The 20,480-nt window shown below is 43.6% G+C and overlaps 1 protein-coding gene and 1 long non-coding RNA gene across 7 annotated transcripts in view; both read right to left on the bottom strand.

The window, feature by feature from the left end:
* POGZ (pogo transposable element derived with ZNF domain) overlaps positions 1–20,480 on the bottom strand; it is a 73,041-nt gene that overhangs the window by 14,641 nt on the left and 37,920 nt on the right. For 2 of the 6 annotated variants that reach the window (XM_050929790.1, XM_050929791.1), the window contains exons 4-11: positions 18,135–18,182; positions 14,702–14,877; positions 10,792–10,900; positions 9,944–10,237; positions 8,857–9,057; positions 7,895–8,004; positions 7,123–7,457; positions 5,158–5,312 (exon numbers count right to left, since the gene is read on the bottom strand). In XM_050929790.1, the coding sequence (XP_050785747.1) occupies positions 5,158–5,312; positions 7,123–7,457; positions 7,895–8,004; positions 8,857–9,057; positions 9,944–10,237; positions 10,792–10,900; positions 14,702–14,877; positions 18,135–18,182 (1,428 nt within the window). The remainder of the gene's footprint in view (positions 1–5,157; positions 5,313–7,122; positions 7,458–7,894; positions 8,005–8,856; positions 9,058–9,943; positions 10,238–10,791; positions 10,901–14,701; positions 14,878–18,134; positions 18,183–20,480) is intronic. The other 4 variants (XM_050929793.1, XM_050929794.1, XM_050929792.1 and 1 more) reach the window with 3 other exon arrangements.
* Positions 11,684–14,694, bottom strand: LOC127037868 (uncharacterized). Its single transcript, XR_007770490.1, has 2 exons — positions 13,878–14,694; positions 11,684–13,551 (listed from the first exon to the last, which is right to left on the bottom strand). It is a non-coding gene; the product is annotated as an uncharacterized LOC127037868 (long non-coding RNA).

Genomic DNA, 20,480 nt, shown 5'->3' with positions numbered 1-20,480 from the left:
TGGACCTCCTCTAAAGGGACCTTCTCTAAAGGGATGTCCTGGCTGAAAAGTTCTTGGAATTGTTTAAAGTCGTCCACATTCTGCGGAGGTGGAGGCATGAGGGCTCCATCTGGAGCTGATGGAGAGTTAGGGGTCAGTGAATCAGGGTATGGTCCATAGCCCACCTCTTCAGGGAGTGTGTGTGTGGTGGGGGGGTGGTTTCAGGCGCTCTAGAAGTAAACGAAGCTGGAGATAGAGGCACAGAAGAAGCTTGTGGTCTGGTGGAAGCAGCATGAAGACGAGTGGCAGCAGGAGCTGGCCAGGGTACCACTGAGGCCAAGGCATGGGATAAGAGAAGTTAGGTGCCGCACACAGGCCTGGGGAGGCAGCGAAGTAGGGAAACTGAGGCTGGTGAGCTGTGACCTAAGACGCAAAAGGTTCCGGTGGAGGACAAGATGCAGGTGAGGTGAACTCTGCCTGCTGCTGCATATCAGACTCACTGTCAGTGAAGGTAGCCAGGTGACTAGTCAAAGAGTGAGCGCTGTGTGTCAAGGAACGGAGAGTCAGGCTGAGGGGCCACTGAGATGTCATCTTGACTTAAGAATTGCTGCTGCTGCTCCCTGGGCTGTGATTCTGCTGAGCGTGATCTGTGTTCAGAAGCATGCACTGACTTCTGTTTTGTTTTCCCTGGTGCTACAGGCCATTTGTAGGCGCCCTGCGGGAGGGTCCCTGCCTCTGCTCTCCATGGCTGAGATGCTGGGATGGTCAGAGGTGCCTGCCTTCGGCGCTGTCAGCACTGAGGGTAAGAATCTCGCAAGAGACCCTTTACCCTTTTGAAAGTCTCTGGACGGAGACAGTTGGGCTTCCTGCCTCTTTGCATGAGAGGGTGAAGCCACACTCCCAACTGGTTCGGACCTGGCTAGGGAGCATGAGGGAGAGGGTGTGCTATTGCTCGTCTCCATAGGTGGCTGTAGGGAATTCTCCATCAGGACCATTTTCAGCCGCAGGTCCCTGTCATGACAAGCCCTTGTTTTGAGGCTGGTACAATGGACATACTTGGCAGGGACGTTTGTCTCGCCGAGGCACTTCACACAGTCCGTCAGATTGTGGTATAGAGTCTTTACAGGAATCACATTTCTTAAATCCTGAAGACCTTGGCATTATTGCACTAGGAATGCCAGGGACAATGTCTCAACGGGAGACAAACTTGAGGAAAACTTTTTTGTTTTTTTTTTAAACTAGGTAACTATTCTAAAGGAAGGGAAATAACTGGGATGTTACCAACTATTTCTATGTCTTTGCACTTGTTTCCTTCAGAGACCAGGGAAGAGGATCAGCACTGCCCTGAGTCCCGTCTTCAGTCGAGGACGGTTGAGAAGGAACTGAGGAGGGTGTGGGACCTATACTCTGGCAGACTCTAATGAGACCGCGAGACAGCAGCTGAGCATGTGTCCCCTGACCAGGCACTGCTACCAAACATCTCCGATCAAGGGCACTGGGACGCATCATCACCTGGAGTGGAGCACCCACAGGGAAAGCACTTGAAGAAGAACTGAGTCGTCAAAGAACATGGAAAAGATCCATTTCCTTTGGCCCAGGCTAACGCTGCACTGTTTCCAAAAATACATTTTTGATCAGATTAGTTTAAGCATCATCTGAAGTCTATTTGGTAACCCCTATGTGAAATGAATTTGGAAGGTCACAACTAAGCTTAGAATAACAGAGACTTGGTGGGGTAACTGACATGACTGGCGGACTGTCATGGATGGGTAAAAACTGTTCAGGAAGGACAGGCAAGGGAGAAAAGGTGGAGCAGTTGCACTATATGTAAGGGAGCAGTATGATTGTTCAGAGCTCCAATATCAAACTGAAGAAAAGTCTGTTGAGAGTCTTTGGGTTAAGTTTAGAAGTGACAGCAACAAGGGTGATGTCATGGTGGGCGTCTGCTATAGACCACCAGACCAGGAGAATGAGTTAGACAAGACTTTCTTCAGACAACTAACAGAAGTTTCCAGATCACAGGCCCTGGTTCTCATGAAGGACTTCAATTTCCCTAACGTCTGCTGGGACAGCAATAGAGCAGTGCACGGACAATTCAGAAAGCTTTTGGAGCATGTTGGGGACAACTTCCTGGTGCAAATGCTGGAGGAACCAACTACAGGCCGTGCTCCTCTTGACCTGCTGCTCACAAACAGAGAAGAATTGGTAGGGGAAGTAGAAGTGGGTGGCAATCTGGGCAGCAGTGCCCATGAGATGGTCGAGTTCAGGATCCTGACAAAAGGAAGAAAGGAGAGCAGCAGAATACAGGCCCTGGACTTCAGAAAAGCAGACTTTGACTCCCTCAGGGAACTGATGGGCAGGACTCCCTGGAAGACTACTCTGAGGGGGAAAGGAGTGCAGGAGAGCTGGCTGTATTTTAACGAAGCCTTATTGAGGGCGCAGGAACAAACCATCTCGATGTGCAGAAAGAATAGCAAATACGGCAGGCAACCAGCTTGACTTAACAGAGAAGTCTCCAGTGAGTTTAAACACAAATAGGGAGCTTACGATAAGTGTTAACTTGGACAGATGACTAGGGAAGAGTATAAAGATATTGCTAAGCATGCAATTGGAGTTGCAGCTAGCAAGGGATGTCAAAAGGTAACAACATGGGTTTCTATAGGTATGTTAGCAACAAGAAGGGCTCGGCGAAGTGTGGGACCCTTACTGAATGCGGGAGGCAACCTAGTGACAGATGATGTGGAAAAGGCTGAAGTTCTCAATGCTTTTTTTGCCTCAGTCTTCACAGACAAGGTCAGCTCCCAGATTGTTGCACTGGGCAGCACAGTATGAGGAGGAGGTGAGCAGCCCTCAGTGGTGAAAGAACAGGTTAAGGACTATTTAGAAAAATTGGACATACACAAGTCCATGGGGCCGGCTGCAATACATCCAAGGGTGCAGAGGGAGTTTGCTGATGTGATTGCAGAGCCATTGGCCATTATCTTTAAAACTCATGGCGATTGGGGGAGGTCCCAGACAATTGGAAAAAGGCAAATAAATATAGTGCCCATCTTTAAAAAAAGAGAAGGAGAATCCGGGGAAACTAGAGATCAGTCAGCCTCACCTCAGTTTCTGGAAAAATCATGGAACAGGTCTTCAAGGAATCCATACTGAAGCACGTGGAGGAGAGGAAGGTGATCAGGAACAGTCAACATAGATTCACCAAGGGCAAGTCATGCCTGACCAACCTGACTGCCTTCTGTGATGAGATAACTGGCTCTGTGGCTATGAGGAAAGCGGTGGACGTGACATATCTTGACTTTAGCAAAGCTTTTGATACGGTCTCCCACAGTATTCTTGCCAGCAAGTATGGATTGGATGAATGGACTATAAGGTGGATAGAAAGCTGGCTAGATCATCGGGCTCAACGGGTAGTGATCAATGGCTCCATGTCTAGTTGGCAGCCGGTATCAAGCGGAATGCCCCAAGGGTCAGTCCTGGGGCCAGTTTTGTTCAATATCTTCATTAATGATCTGGAGGATGGCATGGATTGCACCCTCAGAAGTTTGTAGATGACACTACTGGGAGGAGTGGTAGATAAAATGGAGGGTAGAGATAGCATACAGAGGGACCTACACAAATTAGAGGATTGGGCCAAAAGAAATCTGATGAGGTTCAACAAGGACAAGTGCAGAGTCCTGCACTTAGGACGGAAGAATCCCATGCACTGCTACAGACTAGGGACCAAGTGGCTAGGCAGCAGTTCTGCAGAAGAGGACCTGGGGATTACAGTGGATGAGAAGCTGGATATGAGTCTACTGTGTACTCTTGTTGCCAAGAATGCTAGCAGCATACTGGGCTGCATTAGTAGGAGCATTGTCAGCGGACTGAGGGAAGTGATTATTCCCCTCTATTTGGCATGGATGAGGCCACATCTGAAGAACTGTGCCCAGTTTTGGGCCCCCCACTAGAGAAAGGATGCGAACAAATGGGAGAGAGTCCAGCAGAGAGCAACAAAAATTATTAGGGGGCTGGAGCACATGACTTATGAGAAGAGCCCGAGGAAATTGGGCTTATTTAGTCCGCAGAAGAGAAGAGTGAGGGGGGATTTGATAGCAGCCTTCAACTACTTGAAGGGGGTTCCAAAGAGGAAGGTGCTAGGCTGTTCTAAGTGGTGGTAGATGACAGAACAAGGAGCAATGGTCTCAAGTTGCAGTGGGGGAGGTCTAGGTTGGATATTAGAAAAAACTATTTCACTAGGAGGGTTGTGAAGCACTGGAATGGGTTACCTAGGGAGGTTGTAGAATCTCCTTCGTTAGAGGTTTTTAAGGGCTGGCTTGACAAAGCCGTGCTGGGATGATTTAGTTGGGGTTGGTCTTGCTTTGAGCAGGGGGTTGGACTAGATACCTCCTGAGGCCTCTTCCAACCCTAATCCTCTGTGATTCTAAGCTTCTAATGGACAAGTGTCCTGTTGTCATTTAGAATAGACCAAAGAAAGAACCTAAGACTTGTGTGGAAACAACAGTCCCATCATGCTTTGCAGATAAAATAAAGCTAACTTTAAGGAGTGGAATTTTACTAAGCATAACATTCGGCGTGTTTTGAAATCTTTGTGACAGATATTTTAGCAATACACTAACCACAAAATGCATGCAAGATGTGTAACGACTACCATTGTCCAAAGAAAGGTATAAACAATGACTAGTCATCAGGTTTTAAGACAACTGAAAAGTTACAAGAGACTGAGTAAGGCATAGTACCTGAACTTTCTCATCTCACAAGGTGGCACTGGTGGGCATGGTGTGGGGAAACACATCTTATGTGTATAAACTGAGGTCTTCAGTCTGCTTTCACCTGCACTAGATTTGTTTTATTGTTCAAAAGACTATATAATGAGCCCCCAATAAAAGCTCCGTGGATCTACCTCAGCTCAGAATTTCACTCCTTTAGGAGGTTCATATCAGAACCTAAACATTACCTGATTATCATTGTTTTGGTCTTGACAATGAAATCGCTTTGGACTAATACTACAAGTTAGTCTGAACTTTTGCAGGCATGAAAAATAATTTAATTCCACGTAACCCCACATCACAAACTGCATCATGATGGCATGGTCCCAGAATGGACAGACCTCTTCCTCCAGAGACTTGTACTGAAATCCTGAAATAAACAAACAAACCACCCGCTACCACCACTTACTGGTTGATTCATAGGGACTATGAACGTTCTCTAAGTGGCACTGCAGCTGGAAGGGGGTGGAGAACTGCCTGTAACAGTGCTGGCAAATAGTATGGACATCTACTTCCCCATTCTGCTGATCTAGTTCAACATGGTGTTTCATATGATTCATAAACCTGAAGGAGAGCAGAGAGTATGTGAACATAAATGCAAAAACATTCACATTCATATCAACCCTGGAAATGGTGTGAGCCAGACACTTTTACATTGGTTATTTTTGGCATTGCTTTCACTAGTAACAAAAACATTTATTTTCAAATAGCTAACTAAAATAACTGCATTTTTGGCATAGTACTAAAATACTCTCTTCTCACTAACCCTACCAAAACCAGGCCTGACATGATGGCAACGCTCCCTCCAACAAAGAGAGATGGACATGACGTTCTTCACTCTGTGGCCCAGAGATGTTTCAACAGCAGTTTATTCAGCCCCTGGACAGTAGGATACATCTGACTCTGCTCTCTAACTGCCCACTGAAGAAGCAGCATCAAGAGGATAACAACTACAATTCTCCATCTGCCATAACAAAGCATAATCAGCCCAAAGTCAAATTTTAATACTATTGTAACAGTAAGACACTAAATGTGCATTGTACAATCTGTTCCACCTCTTCTCTTCTCTTCAGCTCTCATGTTCAAACTCAACTGGACAAAGCAGTGGAGAACACTCTATACTGGTTTCCTAGGAACTGGACTAGTGGTGAGTTAATAGAACTTTTAACATCTGTAATTTCTGATTAGGACTCAGGATTATATTATTCTAGCCCAGAGGTTCCCAAACTGTGGGCTGTGGGCCACCAGACAGTTCCGGGTGGTCTACCGGCACAGCCATTGGTGAAGTTTGGAGAGGACACTGGAGTTTGCGAAGCAGATAGTGACAGAGGGGCAGCCGATGATGGCCCCTGCTCCGTGCTAGAGGAGCCCAGCACCCCCAGCAGGTAGCAGTAGGCGATGTGGAGCCGCGGTGCGGTGAGCAAGAAGGGGCTGGCCCTGAGAGGTGGCAGCTCCCAGGGTGGCTGGAGGGTTTATGGTTGTTCCCGCTCCAAGCCACCACACCCACAATCCATGGCTGTCAGGCCTCCTGGAGTATCAGCTCCACAGCTCCCCCAGTAACCAGTGCACAGCAATGCTGCTCTGTTTCCTCCTGGACAATGACCATCACAGATAATGGCTGGGTCCGACCCAAGCACCTGCCTCTGTCCAGCACTGACACCCCCTCCCGAGCCTCTTTCCTGTTCCCAGGCAGGGGATGCCTGTGAAGCACACAAAGGTGCTGGGTGGGTGACGAGGCAAGGCTGCCAGATGACAAGCTCAAGGCACTCAGTGGGCTGCAGAGGCGGAGGGTGTCAGTGGAGGCTGGCTGTGGCACCTGCCTGGCCCCTTCACCATTTTGCTGGCCCTGCTCCCTGCTGAGGCAAGGGGCCGTGCACGCTCTATGGTGCCCTCTCCCTGGCAGATGCATGGCAGCCACACTGCATGCTAGACAGCCCCTTGCCTGATTTCCCATTTGATCACTCTGAGGGCACGATGGCTCACCTGACTGGTGGGTGAGGTGGGAGGGAGCACTATCAAACTGTATATGCTGATGGTGGGGAGGGCATAATTGAAAGGTTCAGCCGCCCCCTGAACAGCTCAAGTTATACCCCCTGCACCTCCTGGAAAGCAGCAAGAGGTGCTAATAGTGGGCCGCAGTGCCTACTGCAGCTGCAGGAGGGCCTCAAGGAAAAATGTTTGGGAACCCTGTTCTAGCCAAAAGAGTTCTGGGTTCCGTTCCCAGCTCTCTGCCACTGACTCATCATGTGATCATGGGCAAATCATTTCACCTCCCGTGCCTCTGTTTCTGACTTACCTACCCTATAAGGGGAGCTTTGGAACTTAACTGATTGACACAGTAACTCACTATAGGAGCATGTGGCATTCCTCTTACCGTATGTTGTTCTTTAGCCTCTTGGTGCAGTGTGGACACCGGAAGGATGTTGGAACCTTGGGGAAGTTCAAAAGCTGAGTCACTTTGCCACCATCCCTGCCATAGTAGAAATCATCTACCAACATGATGAGTTTGCTCTGGGATGAGTCACCTGCATTTTCACTTTGCTCTGGAGTTTTAGTGGGTGGAGACAATGCAGGGATAGGTGTGGAGGAGGGTGGTGAAGCAACAGCTGCAGTTTTTTCTGGAGATGGAGGCTTTGTAGGCTGAATATTTGGTTCAGGTTCCAGGGATTTTCCTTTCTTGAGAAATTCAACCATTTCAGGGCAGCAGTACTTCAGGAAAAAGAAAAGCCACACTAATGATTAGATTGTACATGACAGTTCCTATATCACTACACATTCAACACGGGCTGTGACCTCATTGGTTTGCACAAGCCAAGTAGGCTGGTCCTCATGAGAGCTGGGATGGGAGTCCATCAAGCAACCTTCAGGAAGTCGTAAGGTGAATGCTCTTCCCTCCAAGTCAGTACGGCTGGGTGAGACTAGTGCTAGGAGGGGCAGTGCTAGTGGAAGGACAGTCCTTTCTAACAAGATATAAAATGAGGTCCTGCCTACCTGGAGTTATTAAAGATCCTGTGGCAGATTTTCCATTCCCCCATCAGATTGTCCTACCCAAGCCCCTTCTGTGAGGGAGAACACTGTTCTTCAGTATTGCCTATACAATCAACAGTAGTGACTAATGAATTCTTCGTCTCAGAATGGTTACTTACACACATATGTCCTCTTAAAGCCTCAGTCACTCGAAATTGGGCATTGCATCTTGGGCAGACTTTCCGGCCACCATCTTGTAAATCAAATGTGGGGACAGGAGAAGAGCTGACTGTAATAACAATAACAATAATAACAACAAATAATAAAAAACTGGATAAGCTAGAACTGGAATCTGATACTACCCCTACATTTCAATAAAAACTTGGACCTAGCTTTTGGCCCTATTGAAAATGATTCATTTCAAGAGTAGTAACGTTAACTGCTAACAGGACTTGAGAGGAGAGGTATGAAAATGTGCAGATTTATGACAGCTCATAGGAGATACACTGCACACTCAGCATTCCCCAGAACACAGTCACTGGTGTCCTAAGAACTTCCTGATAAACATCTTGCAGCTAAAATCATTTTCTCCCACTACTCCAATCACACTCCACTCTCCCGGTATCCTTTCATTGACTTCCTGCCCCCATCCACATCAAGCTCAAACTCCTTGTCCTCACCTCCAAACCTGGGCAGACGTTCAGAATCTGGATGGTACAAAAGGTGGCTTACAGCCAACTTCTGCCTCGGCCCCACTGAAATGTGCCTTCTGTGCAGAAGTAGCAGCACAGAAACTGCCCCTCTGCATGTCTGTAAAGAGCTCTGTATGCCCATGGCGATATGTAAATAATAATTCTAACAATGGTAGCATGTGCATCACTAACACCACATACACAGCAATAAATACAAAGAGTAATCAGGAACTCACTTGATAAATAGAGAACACTCACTAGGAAAAACTTTAGGGCAATGAAGACATGAAATTCAACTGTACAGCTGTTTAACATGTCTGTTTCCCCTTTAATATGCAATCTAGATAACATGCTTAGTTACTTGTTTTCTGCATCAGAAACTGAGTGTTAGGAACATCTTTAAAAGTCTGTGCTTACAGCAGAATCTAGAAGGCTGCCACAGACCATACCTTTCAGCGATGAGGATGATGACTCTGAAACACTGGATCTCTGGGAACCATGTGCAGGGCTGCTATTAGAAACCACAAGGGGACCAGGGCTCTGGCCTAAGGAAGGAATGGTATTCAGTGTGTTCACCAGCTTAGCAACCTCGTTGCTGTTCTCTCCAGTTACTCCAGGTCTCTTCACAGTCACAAAGCTTGCAATGCTCACTGCCAACAGAAGGGACAAAAAAAAAAAAAATTTAGGAACACAGGATCTGATACACCAGGCAAGACGCCTCATCTATCATGTCCTACATCCTGATAGATCAGATTAGACCATGGATCCAACATGTTCCCCATCATCTACTGTACCACATAAAACCATTAGTCCATCAGTTCTGGTATCCTGACTGACCGTGATCAATACCTGATTCATCAGAGATGTACAAGGAGGGCTGGGGGAGGACAACACCCTTCTGATCCCCTCCAGCGATCAGCTTACACCATGAAATATGAGATTTGTCCTATGAATAACTATATATATGTTATTGATTGTCATAAAAATTATCCACACCCCTTTTCTGAATCTCACTGCAGTATTTGATTCTGACCTCCTAAATTTAATTACATTGTCCGGACCTCTTGCTGAAAGAAGCAGTATTATTATTTTTTCTAAAAGTTGTTTGCCACTACTTTTGAACAATCCATCATTCTTGTATTATTGGACATGATAAAAAAAGAATGACTAATTTCCGTTGTATCCTTCTTAATCTTAAAAACAGCTTCATATATAATCTTTCAAAACATACAAATAAGCAACACTCTGCGTTTCTTAGGGTCTTTCATCTGAGTATCTCAAAACATTTTATAAACACAAATTAGTTAATTCTCATACCCATCTGGGATACATGGAAGGATTATCCCCATTTTACAGATGGGTAAACTGAGGCACAGAGCAGTTAAGTGACTTGCTCGCAGTCACACAGTGCATCAGTGACAGAGTCAGGAACAGAACCCACGACTCCCACTCCCATACTCTAGCCACTACGCCACATATTTGAAAATCAAATTATAAACACTTGAGTTCCCACTGCTTTCCCATGGGAGATCTTACCTAATTTGGGGTTAGTAGCTTGACTGGATTGCCCTGGCTGCGGCACAGTTAACTGTCCAAGTGTTGTTGGCTGCGTTGAAGTAGGAGTTGTGGAGGTGCTGGGAGTGGACTTACTTTGCTGTTGTGCCTGGGACTGTGGTACAGTGCTCCTGATGGTAAGCGTGGCCGGAATGACCGTAGTGAAAGTGTTGGTAGTGGGTCGGACCGGCATGGTTGTACCTGGTCTCACCTGGGCCATTTGAGAAAAAACCTGAGGAACTCCAACGGTTGGTTTAACAAACTGGGTACCTGGAGCTTCAAAAAGAACAGAAAACCTGGTTAGATCCTATGCTCCCACTTGATGTGTCAGATATCTAACTGCTTGTTTCCCAGCAGCATTGAGCTCCCACAACTCCCACTAACGTCAGTGGAGATTATGAATGCTCAGCACCTTTTAAAATAGTTTCACTTTCCAAGATGAGTGAAATGCAAAAGGAAACATCAGACAGTGAAAATTATATTTTCATATTCTTCCCTTTTTAATAATTTTGGGTGGGATTTTCCAAAGTAGCAGTTTTCAATGAGACTCATACTCTTACTCACACAGACCCTGATCTTGAAAACTCTTACACGTGTGCTTAGCTTTACTGCTGTGAGTGAGACTACTCACAGTAGGAAAGTGTTCGCAGGACCAGGGGCTTAGGTACTTAAGAAAAATCCCACTCTTCCAGAGCTACTGGAAACACAGATAAGGAAACAAATTTCAAGATATAATATTTTTAGTTTATGTTCCTTTAGTTGGATAAACGCTAAAAGATAGATTTCTACCACATGCCCATTTAGTCTGTTTCAGTGGATACACTGCTTACCTGGGACTAGGGTAATGGGTCTAACCGTTTGGCCTTGCTGTACGTTCAGAACAATTCCAACCTGATTCATTGTGTTTTGTACAGGCCGGACATTCCTTACTGGAAATCCCTGCATTTAAGAGGCAAAATTATCTTTAACATATTTATTTCAACAAACCAAAAACAGAGATAATCAGTGCAATGTTTACCTATCACAATGTGGCGTTAGTTTCTGAATGGTCTTCCCAAATTACTTCTTTGAGGTTTCCTAGGTATGTTTAGGAGTGGAAGAGATAAATTCAGCAACCACAGCAGAACCAGTATTTGGTCAGTATGGAGTCTTTGCATCAATTTCAGCTGGCATTAGATCAGACCCTATATTTGCAAAGTCATAAATCCAATTTCTCTTCCAGTAGAAATCTGCTCAAAAACATCCTCTAACCACAGTTCCCCTCCCACCCACCCTAAAAAGGTAAAGGTGAATGAAGAATTTTCACATTGACAGCACTAGTCAGAGTAAGTCATATGAAGTTATCAGAGTGACAAACTGATATAAAGTATTAGCCAAGGCTGGCTATTCTTCCAAGCATTTTTATTCTCTGTTTTCCACAGGGTGTTTGTGTGTTTGTTATTAAAATAAAACTAACAAACAGAACTGACTGATCTAAGAGCCCAGGCTCCTCTGTGCCAGTCAATGGACCACCACCATCCCCTTGTTTTGCCATAAGTATTGATAAAAAAGGACTTAAATATAAGTGACAAGTATATCATTACAGAAGTACTTAGGAGTACAAATATATAGTAGAAATAATACTTCTGCATTTATAGGTAAAAATACAAGTGCCAAGTACTTTCAATGCCTGTATTCTCTGGCCAATATATGAACAACTACCTAAATAATATAAGCACATAGTTGGAGAAAGAAAAAGAACAACGATCAAACTTTATTTATATACAGAAAAGAGAATGGAACAATGAAAAAAATCACTTAAAACGTAAATAAATTTCCTTTCCATTATATCATTTTTTTATATATATATTATGTACAAACAGCAGCTCATTCGATGAAATGGTCATTTTCTTCAACAATAGTAGACTCTTGAACGTATCATCCTGAAGACAGTTCCTTCTTGGCAAAAAGATTTGTCTAGCACTACTGAATAATCTTCCCACTGGAGCATGACTGGCAGGGTAGTATTACATTTAATAAAAAGTTTAATAACTACTGGATATTTTTTCAGTTGATCAAATTCATGAGATGGATCACTGAGGAGATGCATACCAACAATTCTTAAGTGGGAGTCAGATGCCCCCGATCATCAAAGCATTAGAAATTAGTGGCATCTTTGGATGTTATCGCTTGATCTGTAGGCTTTGGTAGGCTGTCACAACAAACCATATCATGTAAAAAGAACTTCCTCTGAAATTTTTCTCTCCATCTGATTCAGCAGCCAACGCAACTTTAAAAAAATCGGTGTAGCACAGAAACAACAACAAATGACTTTGCACTTTTGTTACTCACAGCTGCATCAAATGTCAAAATACATCCAAACCTTTTCTATAGCCTTTCTTCACATTATCTACCAAGCAAGAATTGTATTTTGGAAAAAATGAGTCAAGTCTAGATTTTAGCACAAGTGTGGTAGGCAGAATCACACCATAGAAAGACTAATGTTCTCCTCCCCTTAAGTCTGTCAAGTCCAGTGGCAACTGCAGACATCACCTCCAACAAGTCACCTAGAAATTCCAGCTGTGTTAGAGTGTCTCCCACTGCCAAAATTCTCCATCAGGCATATTGTAAATATGGTGAAAGCTATTGAACTCTGAATTCTATTGTGTAGAGGTAAGTTTGCGGATTGTTTTTCCAAGTGTGTCATTCACAATCTCAGAATTCTTTGAACTCTAGTATGCAGTGTTGCTTAAGATAGAGCACTTACCCACTACATTTCTGAAGAGATGCTTGTGATGAGAGTTCTTGACAAGAGCCCTAGAAGCATCAGTAGTTGCTACCAAGTTCAGAGTGTATCAAAAACAGTCATACGTAGTGGCAAAATATGTGGTGGTAAAAAATACGTGAACAGTCAGCAGTATCGCTTGTCAAAACTTCATCCATACTCACATGGCTACTTCTATCACAACGCAGGGTGTCCACTTGTTCACTAGCATCCTCCTCCACTTTCTTATCAGCATCATCCTCCAACACTCCAGGCCCTGAAAACAGCTTGAAGGCTTTAACAAAACTGCTAACACTGTCTTTGCCAAGTGTTATTTTTACTGAGTCCAGATCAAACGGTGAGCGGATCTGAGTCAAAAGAGAAGTGATCTTATTGTTATCAATGTATTCCAATAAAGTGTTGGAAGCTTAAAACGGCAGACTCTTGTTGGATTAGTAATCAATCCAGTGACAGGTAATACCCATGTAGCTTCTCGCCTGAAGGGTCCACACATCTCCAGTTGTGCAAACATAATGTAGAGATGCCAATTTGTTTTTTATGCTTTCAAGAACCAAGTTGTATTATCCCAGTAGTTTAATCTTTATTTTTTCAGTTCACATGACAGCAGCTTTGGGAATAATTCCAGTAAATAAAGTGTGAAAGCCACACCCCTCAACAGTTGACAGAGTCAGCATATCACTAATAAAACTGAGAATTATCTTGTCTATTTTTTCTTTGGACACTGCTCCATCAGACAGGGGGCCTTTCACTTTGGGGTTTCCTCAGATGCTGTGAGCAAGTCATCAATAGTTTGCTTGCATCCAAAGTCCTTTTCTTCATGACTTCTCTAAAAAACAAATAAAAAGTATTTTATTTTATTCAGAGCAACTATGTATATATTAATTTGTAATTATTATTCTGCTCAAATACAAAAGGAAAAACAAATGCTAAGTTGTGTATAAAACATACCATAAATACTGCTTGGAGTCTGTGTTTTATAAAAAACTGAATTAGAGTAAATATGGTATTTATGGCCTTTTCTAGCCTAGCAAATCACAATTTCAGGAAACATCAAAACAGCAGTTCAAGAAATAATAAGTATGTCCAATTGAGGGGAAAATATAGTGAGCAAAAAATGGAATGAACCATATTTAATTAATAATAATTATTTACCTGCATGTTTGGTGAAATCTGAGAATGCCTTCTGTTGTCTGTGAATTGTCTTTCTTTTCGGTTTGTACAAACTACAAACTGCTTCAATAAAGTTCCCATCATCTTCAACAACATCTGAGAAGTAAGTTCTCACTACAATCGGCAACACTTTATTTTCAGACGCCATTAGTGACTGAAGAGATATTTCCAGATTAAAGAAGACTAAGAATATTTACAATTCAACAGGAAATGAATCAGGAAGTATAATCAATGATACAATGACTGGCAGTGGTGGCGCCAGGTGGAAGTTGACAAAACAATTCCTTAGGCCCCAATTTTCCAATAGCCCCTTCAGCACTGGAGCATGCCCAGTGCCTGGTAGGCATTTCTTATCCTATCCTGCAGGGTATGCAGCTACTGGGCTTGTCTTCTCAATGCAGGACACTGAGAGGTATGTGCCTGCCTGCTCTGCCCCCTTCCCTGTACTGACGCATCTCTCCAATAGGCTGGACCTGTCGTGACCCATCAGAAATGAAGAGGGCAGAGCCACCACCCTCCCTGGCTGCTGGAACAGCAGGAACAACAGAAAAAAGCCCATGGCAGCTGGAACTGAGGGCCTAAAGTGCCCAACCCAGTGGTTTCTGGGGACGAACCAGAATCCAGGAGAGCTTGAAAAAGTACTTGCAGAATTTTTTTTTTTTAAAGTTACTTATGATTTAGGTACCTTCAACAGTACTTAAATACAAGCACTAAAGTACAGAATACATAAAAGTACTTACGTACAGTTACGTAAAGTGCTTCAAAATATTTAAGAATACTTAAGTACTTGGTAACAGAAAACTCACCTGTGTTGTAATGAAGATAGGTTGGCTGCTCACTGGTGAATTAGTAACATGGTTGGCATTCTGCATCACCTGAACAGGTCGTAACACTGGCTGTGTTACCATTGTGCCTAGTCCCGAGGTTGGGTTCTGGGTAAGGATTAGTGGCTGTCCACCCTGCTGAACAAGAGGGTTGCCAGCTGGAAGAAGAAAAACAGAAGTAGCTGTCAAATAAGATCTGCTTATTTTACACACCTTAAATTTTTCACACAGATTCCTCAGTGACTAGTTTTAGCCTCCACAATTTGAATTAGTTACACTGAACACATTTTAAAATATATTATTCAAAAGATCCACCTCTCCCATGCATCAACATTTTACTAGTCTGCACATCTGAGATTTTCAAAGCTGTCCAGGGAACCGGACATCAAAATCCCACAGGTAGTTCTAAAAAATTTCAAAGATGGATCTCTCCTGCCCCCCAGCATAGCTGTTGAACATTGATCCAGCAGCGTAATGAGACTAGAAAAGTCTCCGAGCTAACAAGAAGAGAATTCCCTTGGCACACAGGTACTACTTCAGGATCAGGTAAATTGTCACAGGACCTCTCACAAGCCCAGTGTAAGGGGTGTGCCAGGAGAAGAACCACAGTGCACAGGATCATAGAAATTCTGGGCAGCACTGCCAACCATAGGCAGTCAGAGATGGCAACCATAATCACGCTGAGGGCTGCACTGCCCCCTAGAACAACCCAGTACTGGGAGAGCACAAAAGTGACCCTAAAGCCACCTTAGCCCCTCTTCCTGCTCCTGGACAGTGCTTGTATGTGCTCCACATCCAAGAGACACAGTACACAATCTCACTTTCAGCCTTAATATACAGAAAAATTATTGAGCACGTTTGGATCACACTAGAGCAAGGGTCAGCAACCGTTCAGAAGTGGTGTGCCGAGTCTTCATTTAGTCACTCAATTTAAGGTTTCGCATGCCAATAACAAATTTTAACGTTTTTAGAAGGTCTCTTTCTATGTCTATAATATATAACACACAACAATAGTTTAGTTAAGTAAATAAGGTTTTTAAAATGTTTAAGAAGCTTGATTTAAAATTAAATTAAAATGCAAAGCCCCAATGGACCGGTGGCCTGGACCCAGGCAGTGTGAGCGTGTGCGTGCCATAGGTTGCCTACCCCTCGAGTCCTGAGAATATCCTAAAATACTGTAAGGCCTTTGCCCCTTTAGTTCAGAAACTTTTTTTTAAAAAAATTAAAGAATGCTAACTCTTTTTTGCCTAGCCTACATGCTGGACTTAAGTCTGTGAAAAAGACAGTATCTTGTGTCCTTTGAATTCAATATCGTAATATTACATGGTATGTGAAATATTCCATCACAATCCCTTTGGTCTCAAAGAGTTATTATGCACCTACCGGGTCTCCTTGAAGGAATACCATTGCCTGTTACTATTACATGCAGTGCTGGTTTTGCTACTATCGTTATAGTTGCCTAACACTTTCCCTTATAAAATGACATTTTCATTTGCAGTTAATTTTGCAAGATTTTGACTATCCAGGCTAAATTTTTCCATGACAGGTGTTTGCCTCAGGCTGAATTTTTTAGGAAACTTTCAGCATAAAATGATTCACCATTTCAGAGAGTGAGATTAAAAGAAAATATATTGTTCTATTCATGTTGGAAAAATTCTTACAGTGTTTTGTTGAGAAGTTCTAGCACCTCTTGGTTATGTAACAAGAACTTTATATTTGCCAGAGGGATGCTCTGGTGTTGAGGATGTGTCTTTTGCCATTCCCATGAAAAAACAAGCGAATTTGGCTATCAGCATCTGAAAATATTTATTTGCACATGCTCAACAGAAGTTTGTTAGGCACTGACTCCACTATTCTCCAAAGATTCTGTCTGCACCATCCCCGTACAGCTCCTTTATGTCAACCACAGTGACCATGCACCATGCCCAGAGTGCAACTAAGCATGCTCAGTCTTAGGGCTGCAGGGAACGGAGGGACTTAGCAAGTCTGTCCCTGCAACTGCCTCGCCTGGTACCCAGAGGGCTGCTGTGGCACCAGAACTGAGAACAGGGAGATGGTTTCTCCTGTGTGCTCAATGCTTCTTCAGTTGGCACCCAGGCAGCACAAAGGATGGAGAAGGAAAAGGAGGAAACAACCTGACTGCACAAAAGAAAGGGGGTGAGGAGAGGGACATACTAGGAAAGGGGAGAATAGGGCAAAAAGGTCTCTAACCATTGAAAAATACTCCACTACAGACTCTGCAATAGAATTCAGGAGTCTTGAGTCCTATCATACCTCTCTTCCTACTAAATAGCAGTGAAACTCACTGCCAAAACGTGCATCTCATTATCCTCTATGTGGGCTAGTCACCTGGGGGAAATAAGTCTTGTTAACTGAAGTCTATGCTGTGGACATAAAGGTGCCAGTCTTGCTGATGACTCATGTGGGGGTCAACAGAACTCTAGGTGATGAAATTTCTGTTTTTGCAGTTTACTTGTTTTGGTTTAAGATTAGGAAGTTAAATAAATTTTAAAAAAAGTTATGTCAAAAGAACATTGTGGTTGCAAAGTCCAGCATGTAAAAGTTAGATAATGCCCAATTAAGGTTGCACAGGCAACTTTAATTCACTCCCCTTGTGCATATACATTATGATACAGATTTTAATTACATGATCACATAATATATTTTCCACAGAATATCTGCCTCATTCAGTGCACAGACTATAAGGTGCTCTGGGAATGAATCAAGGTTGTGTAACAAATGAGGCCATGTCATCTGTATGAACCAGCCTCATTTGTTGCAGAAGTTGGAAAGTGCGTAGTGAATGAAACAAAGGACAGAAAGAGGAGAAAAGGGGTTTTGTGCTTATGGCAGTTGAATGTAATCCTAGAGAACGGGAGTCTATCCAGCCTCTCCCACTTAGTTCCTGTCTGATACTGGGTAAGTCACTTAATCCAAAAACTTCTCACAAGTGCCCACTGGATCTTCATTTTCTGGGTTCCCACTTTAGAACACTTAAGACCTGATCTGAAGAAGTGTTAAGAGCTCACAACTGCAACTGAAGTCAATGGATCTGTGCTTTGAACATATACAGTGCTATAAAAACACTAAGTACTCTGAATAAAAATCAAGCCTGTGGCATCTCAGGTTGGGCTTCCAAAATGAGTAGGGCATTCGACGATTTTGGCTTCAATCGGTCTCACACCCACATATGTAAAATGGGGGATAATACCATCTTACCTGACAGGGATATTGCAAAGATTAAATTCATTCACTAATGTTTATGAACTACTTAGATACCACAGTGACACATTTCAAAGAAAAGCCCATCAGGAAATGTTTAATACTGTATTCAGGATTTAAATTGGTGTGCAGTAAAAAAAGCATAGGGTCAGACATTAAATGATGATGATAAAAAGAAGTATTGCATAGCTACCCATTCGGTCAGCAGCATTGTTCCTGTGCACTGATTGAGGCAGGGGTCCTGCAGAAAAAACAGTGTGATCATATAATTAGAGACAAAATAAGACTGTATAGGTAAGAAGTTGCCAACTCAAAACAAAGGAATTTTGCTGGGATCTCTTTTTAATGAGTATTTCACATAGTACCGTTGGCAATTCAGTAAGAAGTGTTATTCTTCAAATCAGTACTGAACTAATATTAGCAGGTCTGTGCTCAAGGATATGTTTATCTTTCAGAAGCGTTATAAAACCAAGGTCCTGAACAATCATGGTCATTAAAGATCCCATGGCAACATTTGTACAACAAGAAGAGTTAACAGAAGTATCTTGGCCAAAATCCAACTAAAATAGAATGTTACATAGCCTGCAGTAACTGTGGTTCTTCGAGAAGCTTTGTCCACAAAGATTTTGCTTTAAGTGGGCACATCCATCCATGCAAGATAGGATTATTTTGGTCATCAGTGTTAGCTGGGGCTATGCCTGTGCTCCAGTTGCCCTTGCACCTCCCACACTCCCAAGCCCATAAAGGGCAGAGTGAACCCAATCACACCTCAGTTTTTTCACCAACAGAGAATCCCATAGAAGTAGGAATTTGTAGAAGTGGGCAAGGAGGGTAGGTTGTGTAATCTGTGTGGACAACACATCCCGAAGAACCCAGTTAATATAGAGGAAATAATCGTTCTTTCTTCAAGTGATTGCCCTGACAGATTTTATTCTGACTAAAAAGCAGTGTAGTTGTCCCATTGCTTGGAAGTGCATGCTAGGAGTGCTACTTAAATAAATGACTGCAGATCAGCCCTACTAAATCAGCATCTGATCTGGAAGCTTCTACTAAGGAACAGTGTCTTGTAAGTGTGTGGATTGAATACCATGTAGCTGCCCTACAAATTTCAAATATTGAGACATTCCTCAAACAGGCAGCAGAGGTTGCCTGAGCTCCAATGGAATGAGCTCTCACCTTGCTAACTCTCAACATATCCTTAGGCAATTGCAAACATACCTAGGTAACCTCTGAGAGGATACAAGTTGTCCTTTATTTCTATCAGCAAAGGCCACATATAGTTTTGGGTGTGAGCTGAATGATTTAGTTCTAAGTAAAAAGACAGTGCCCATACTACATCAAGTGTGTGAAGTTTAACTTCCCCTTGGGCTGAATGAGGTTTGGGAAAGAAAACTGGGAGGCGAATGGATTGGTTTTCATGGAACTGAGAAACAACCTTGGGCAGAAACTTGGGTGAGGTCTAAGAGTGGAAATGTCCTTATGAAACACCACACAAGGAGGACCAGTCATGAAGACCTGAGTTGCCTCTACCCTTTGAGCTGATGTAATGGCTATCAAAAATACAGTCTTCACTGACAAGCGGTACAGTCGCTACGAGCTCAAAATGGGGATCATCAACCCTGCTAATACTATACAGTACGTCCTCACTACAATGCCCTTCATAATAATGAATCTTCGGCTATAAAGAACCTGGTCCCTGAATCCCACTTCGAGCTCCACAGCTGCAGTGGAAGCTGACAGCTCCTCCAGCCCTGCCACAGCCACAAGGCTGGAGGAGCTGTCAGCGGCCTCCTCTCCTCTCATTTCCCCGCTGGGGCAGCAGGGCTCTTTCACTATAATGAACCACTGGCTACAACAAACAAATGGCTTGGATCCTGATGGGTTCGTTATAGCGAGGGTGTATTGTATTGAAGTCCCAGGAGCGTGGGGCGCCCAAACTGGAGGAAAAGCCATGAATAAGGCCCTTCAGAAATCTTGCCACTGAGGGTGGGAAAATAACCTGTGACCCCTAGATAGGAAGGTGATGTTCAGATATTACTACAAGATGGAGCCTTATGGAGCTGATGGAAAGCCCAGATTGTTTCAGGGTTACAAAGAGTCCAGTATTGGTGATTTTAAGGGAGAAAGCTGGTGGTGACACTCAAACAGAAAACCTCTTCCATTTAGCTGTGCAATTAAATCTAGCTAAATATTTCCTGCTTTGTAGAAGAATGTTCTGAACCGCAGCTAAACAGCTTCTTTTGGTGGATGTCATCTAGCCAGCATCCAGGCTGACAGACGTAAGGAAACTGTGTCCAGGTAGGGGATTTGAATGGTGATGTCCCAGACCATCTCAGGCGGAGCGTAGGGGAAGTCTAGTATGGTGTACAATGTAAGTACATGAGGCTGTGTGTTCTGGAAGTCTGAGACATGTTCTCACTCGTGTGAGTTTCACCTAAATTTTGTCTGGAATCTCACTTGACGGTAATCTCTTGCTGATCTGGAGCTGAACAGTGCTCCTATAAATTCTATGCTCCAAATCAGTGTGGATTTTTGTCTG

This window comes from Gopherus flavomarginatus, chromosome 20 (genome assembly GCF_025201925.1).
Source record: "Gopherus flavomarginatus isolate rGopFla2 chromosome 20, rGopFla2.mat.asm, whole genome shotgun sequence".
Classification (NCBI taxonomy): domain Eukaryota; kingdom Metazoa; phylum Chordata; order Testudines; family Testudinidae; genus Gopherus; species Gopherus flavomarginatus.
Note: the sequence above shows the minus strand (reverse complement) of the source record. Positions and strands in the feature narration are given on the sequence as shown.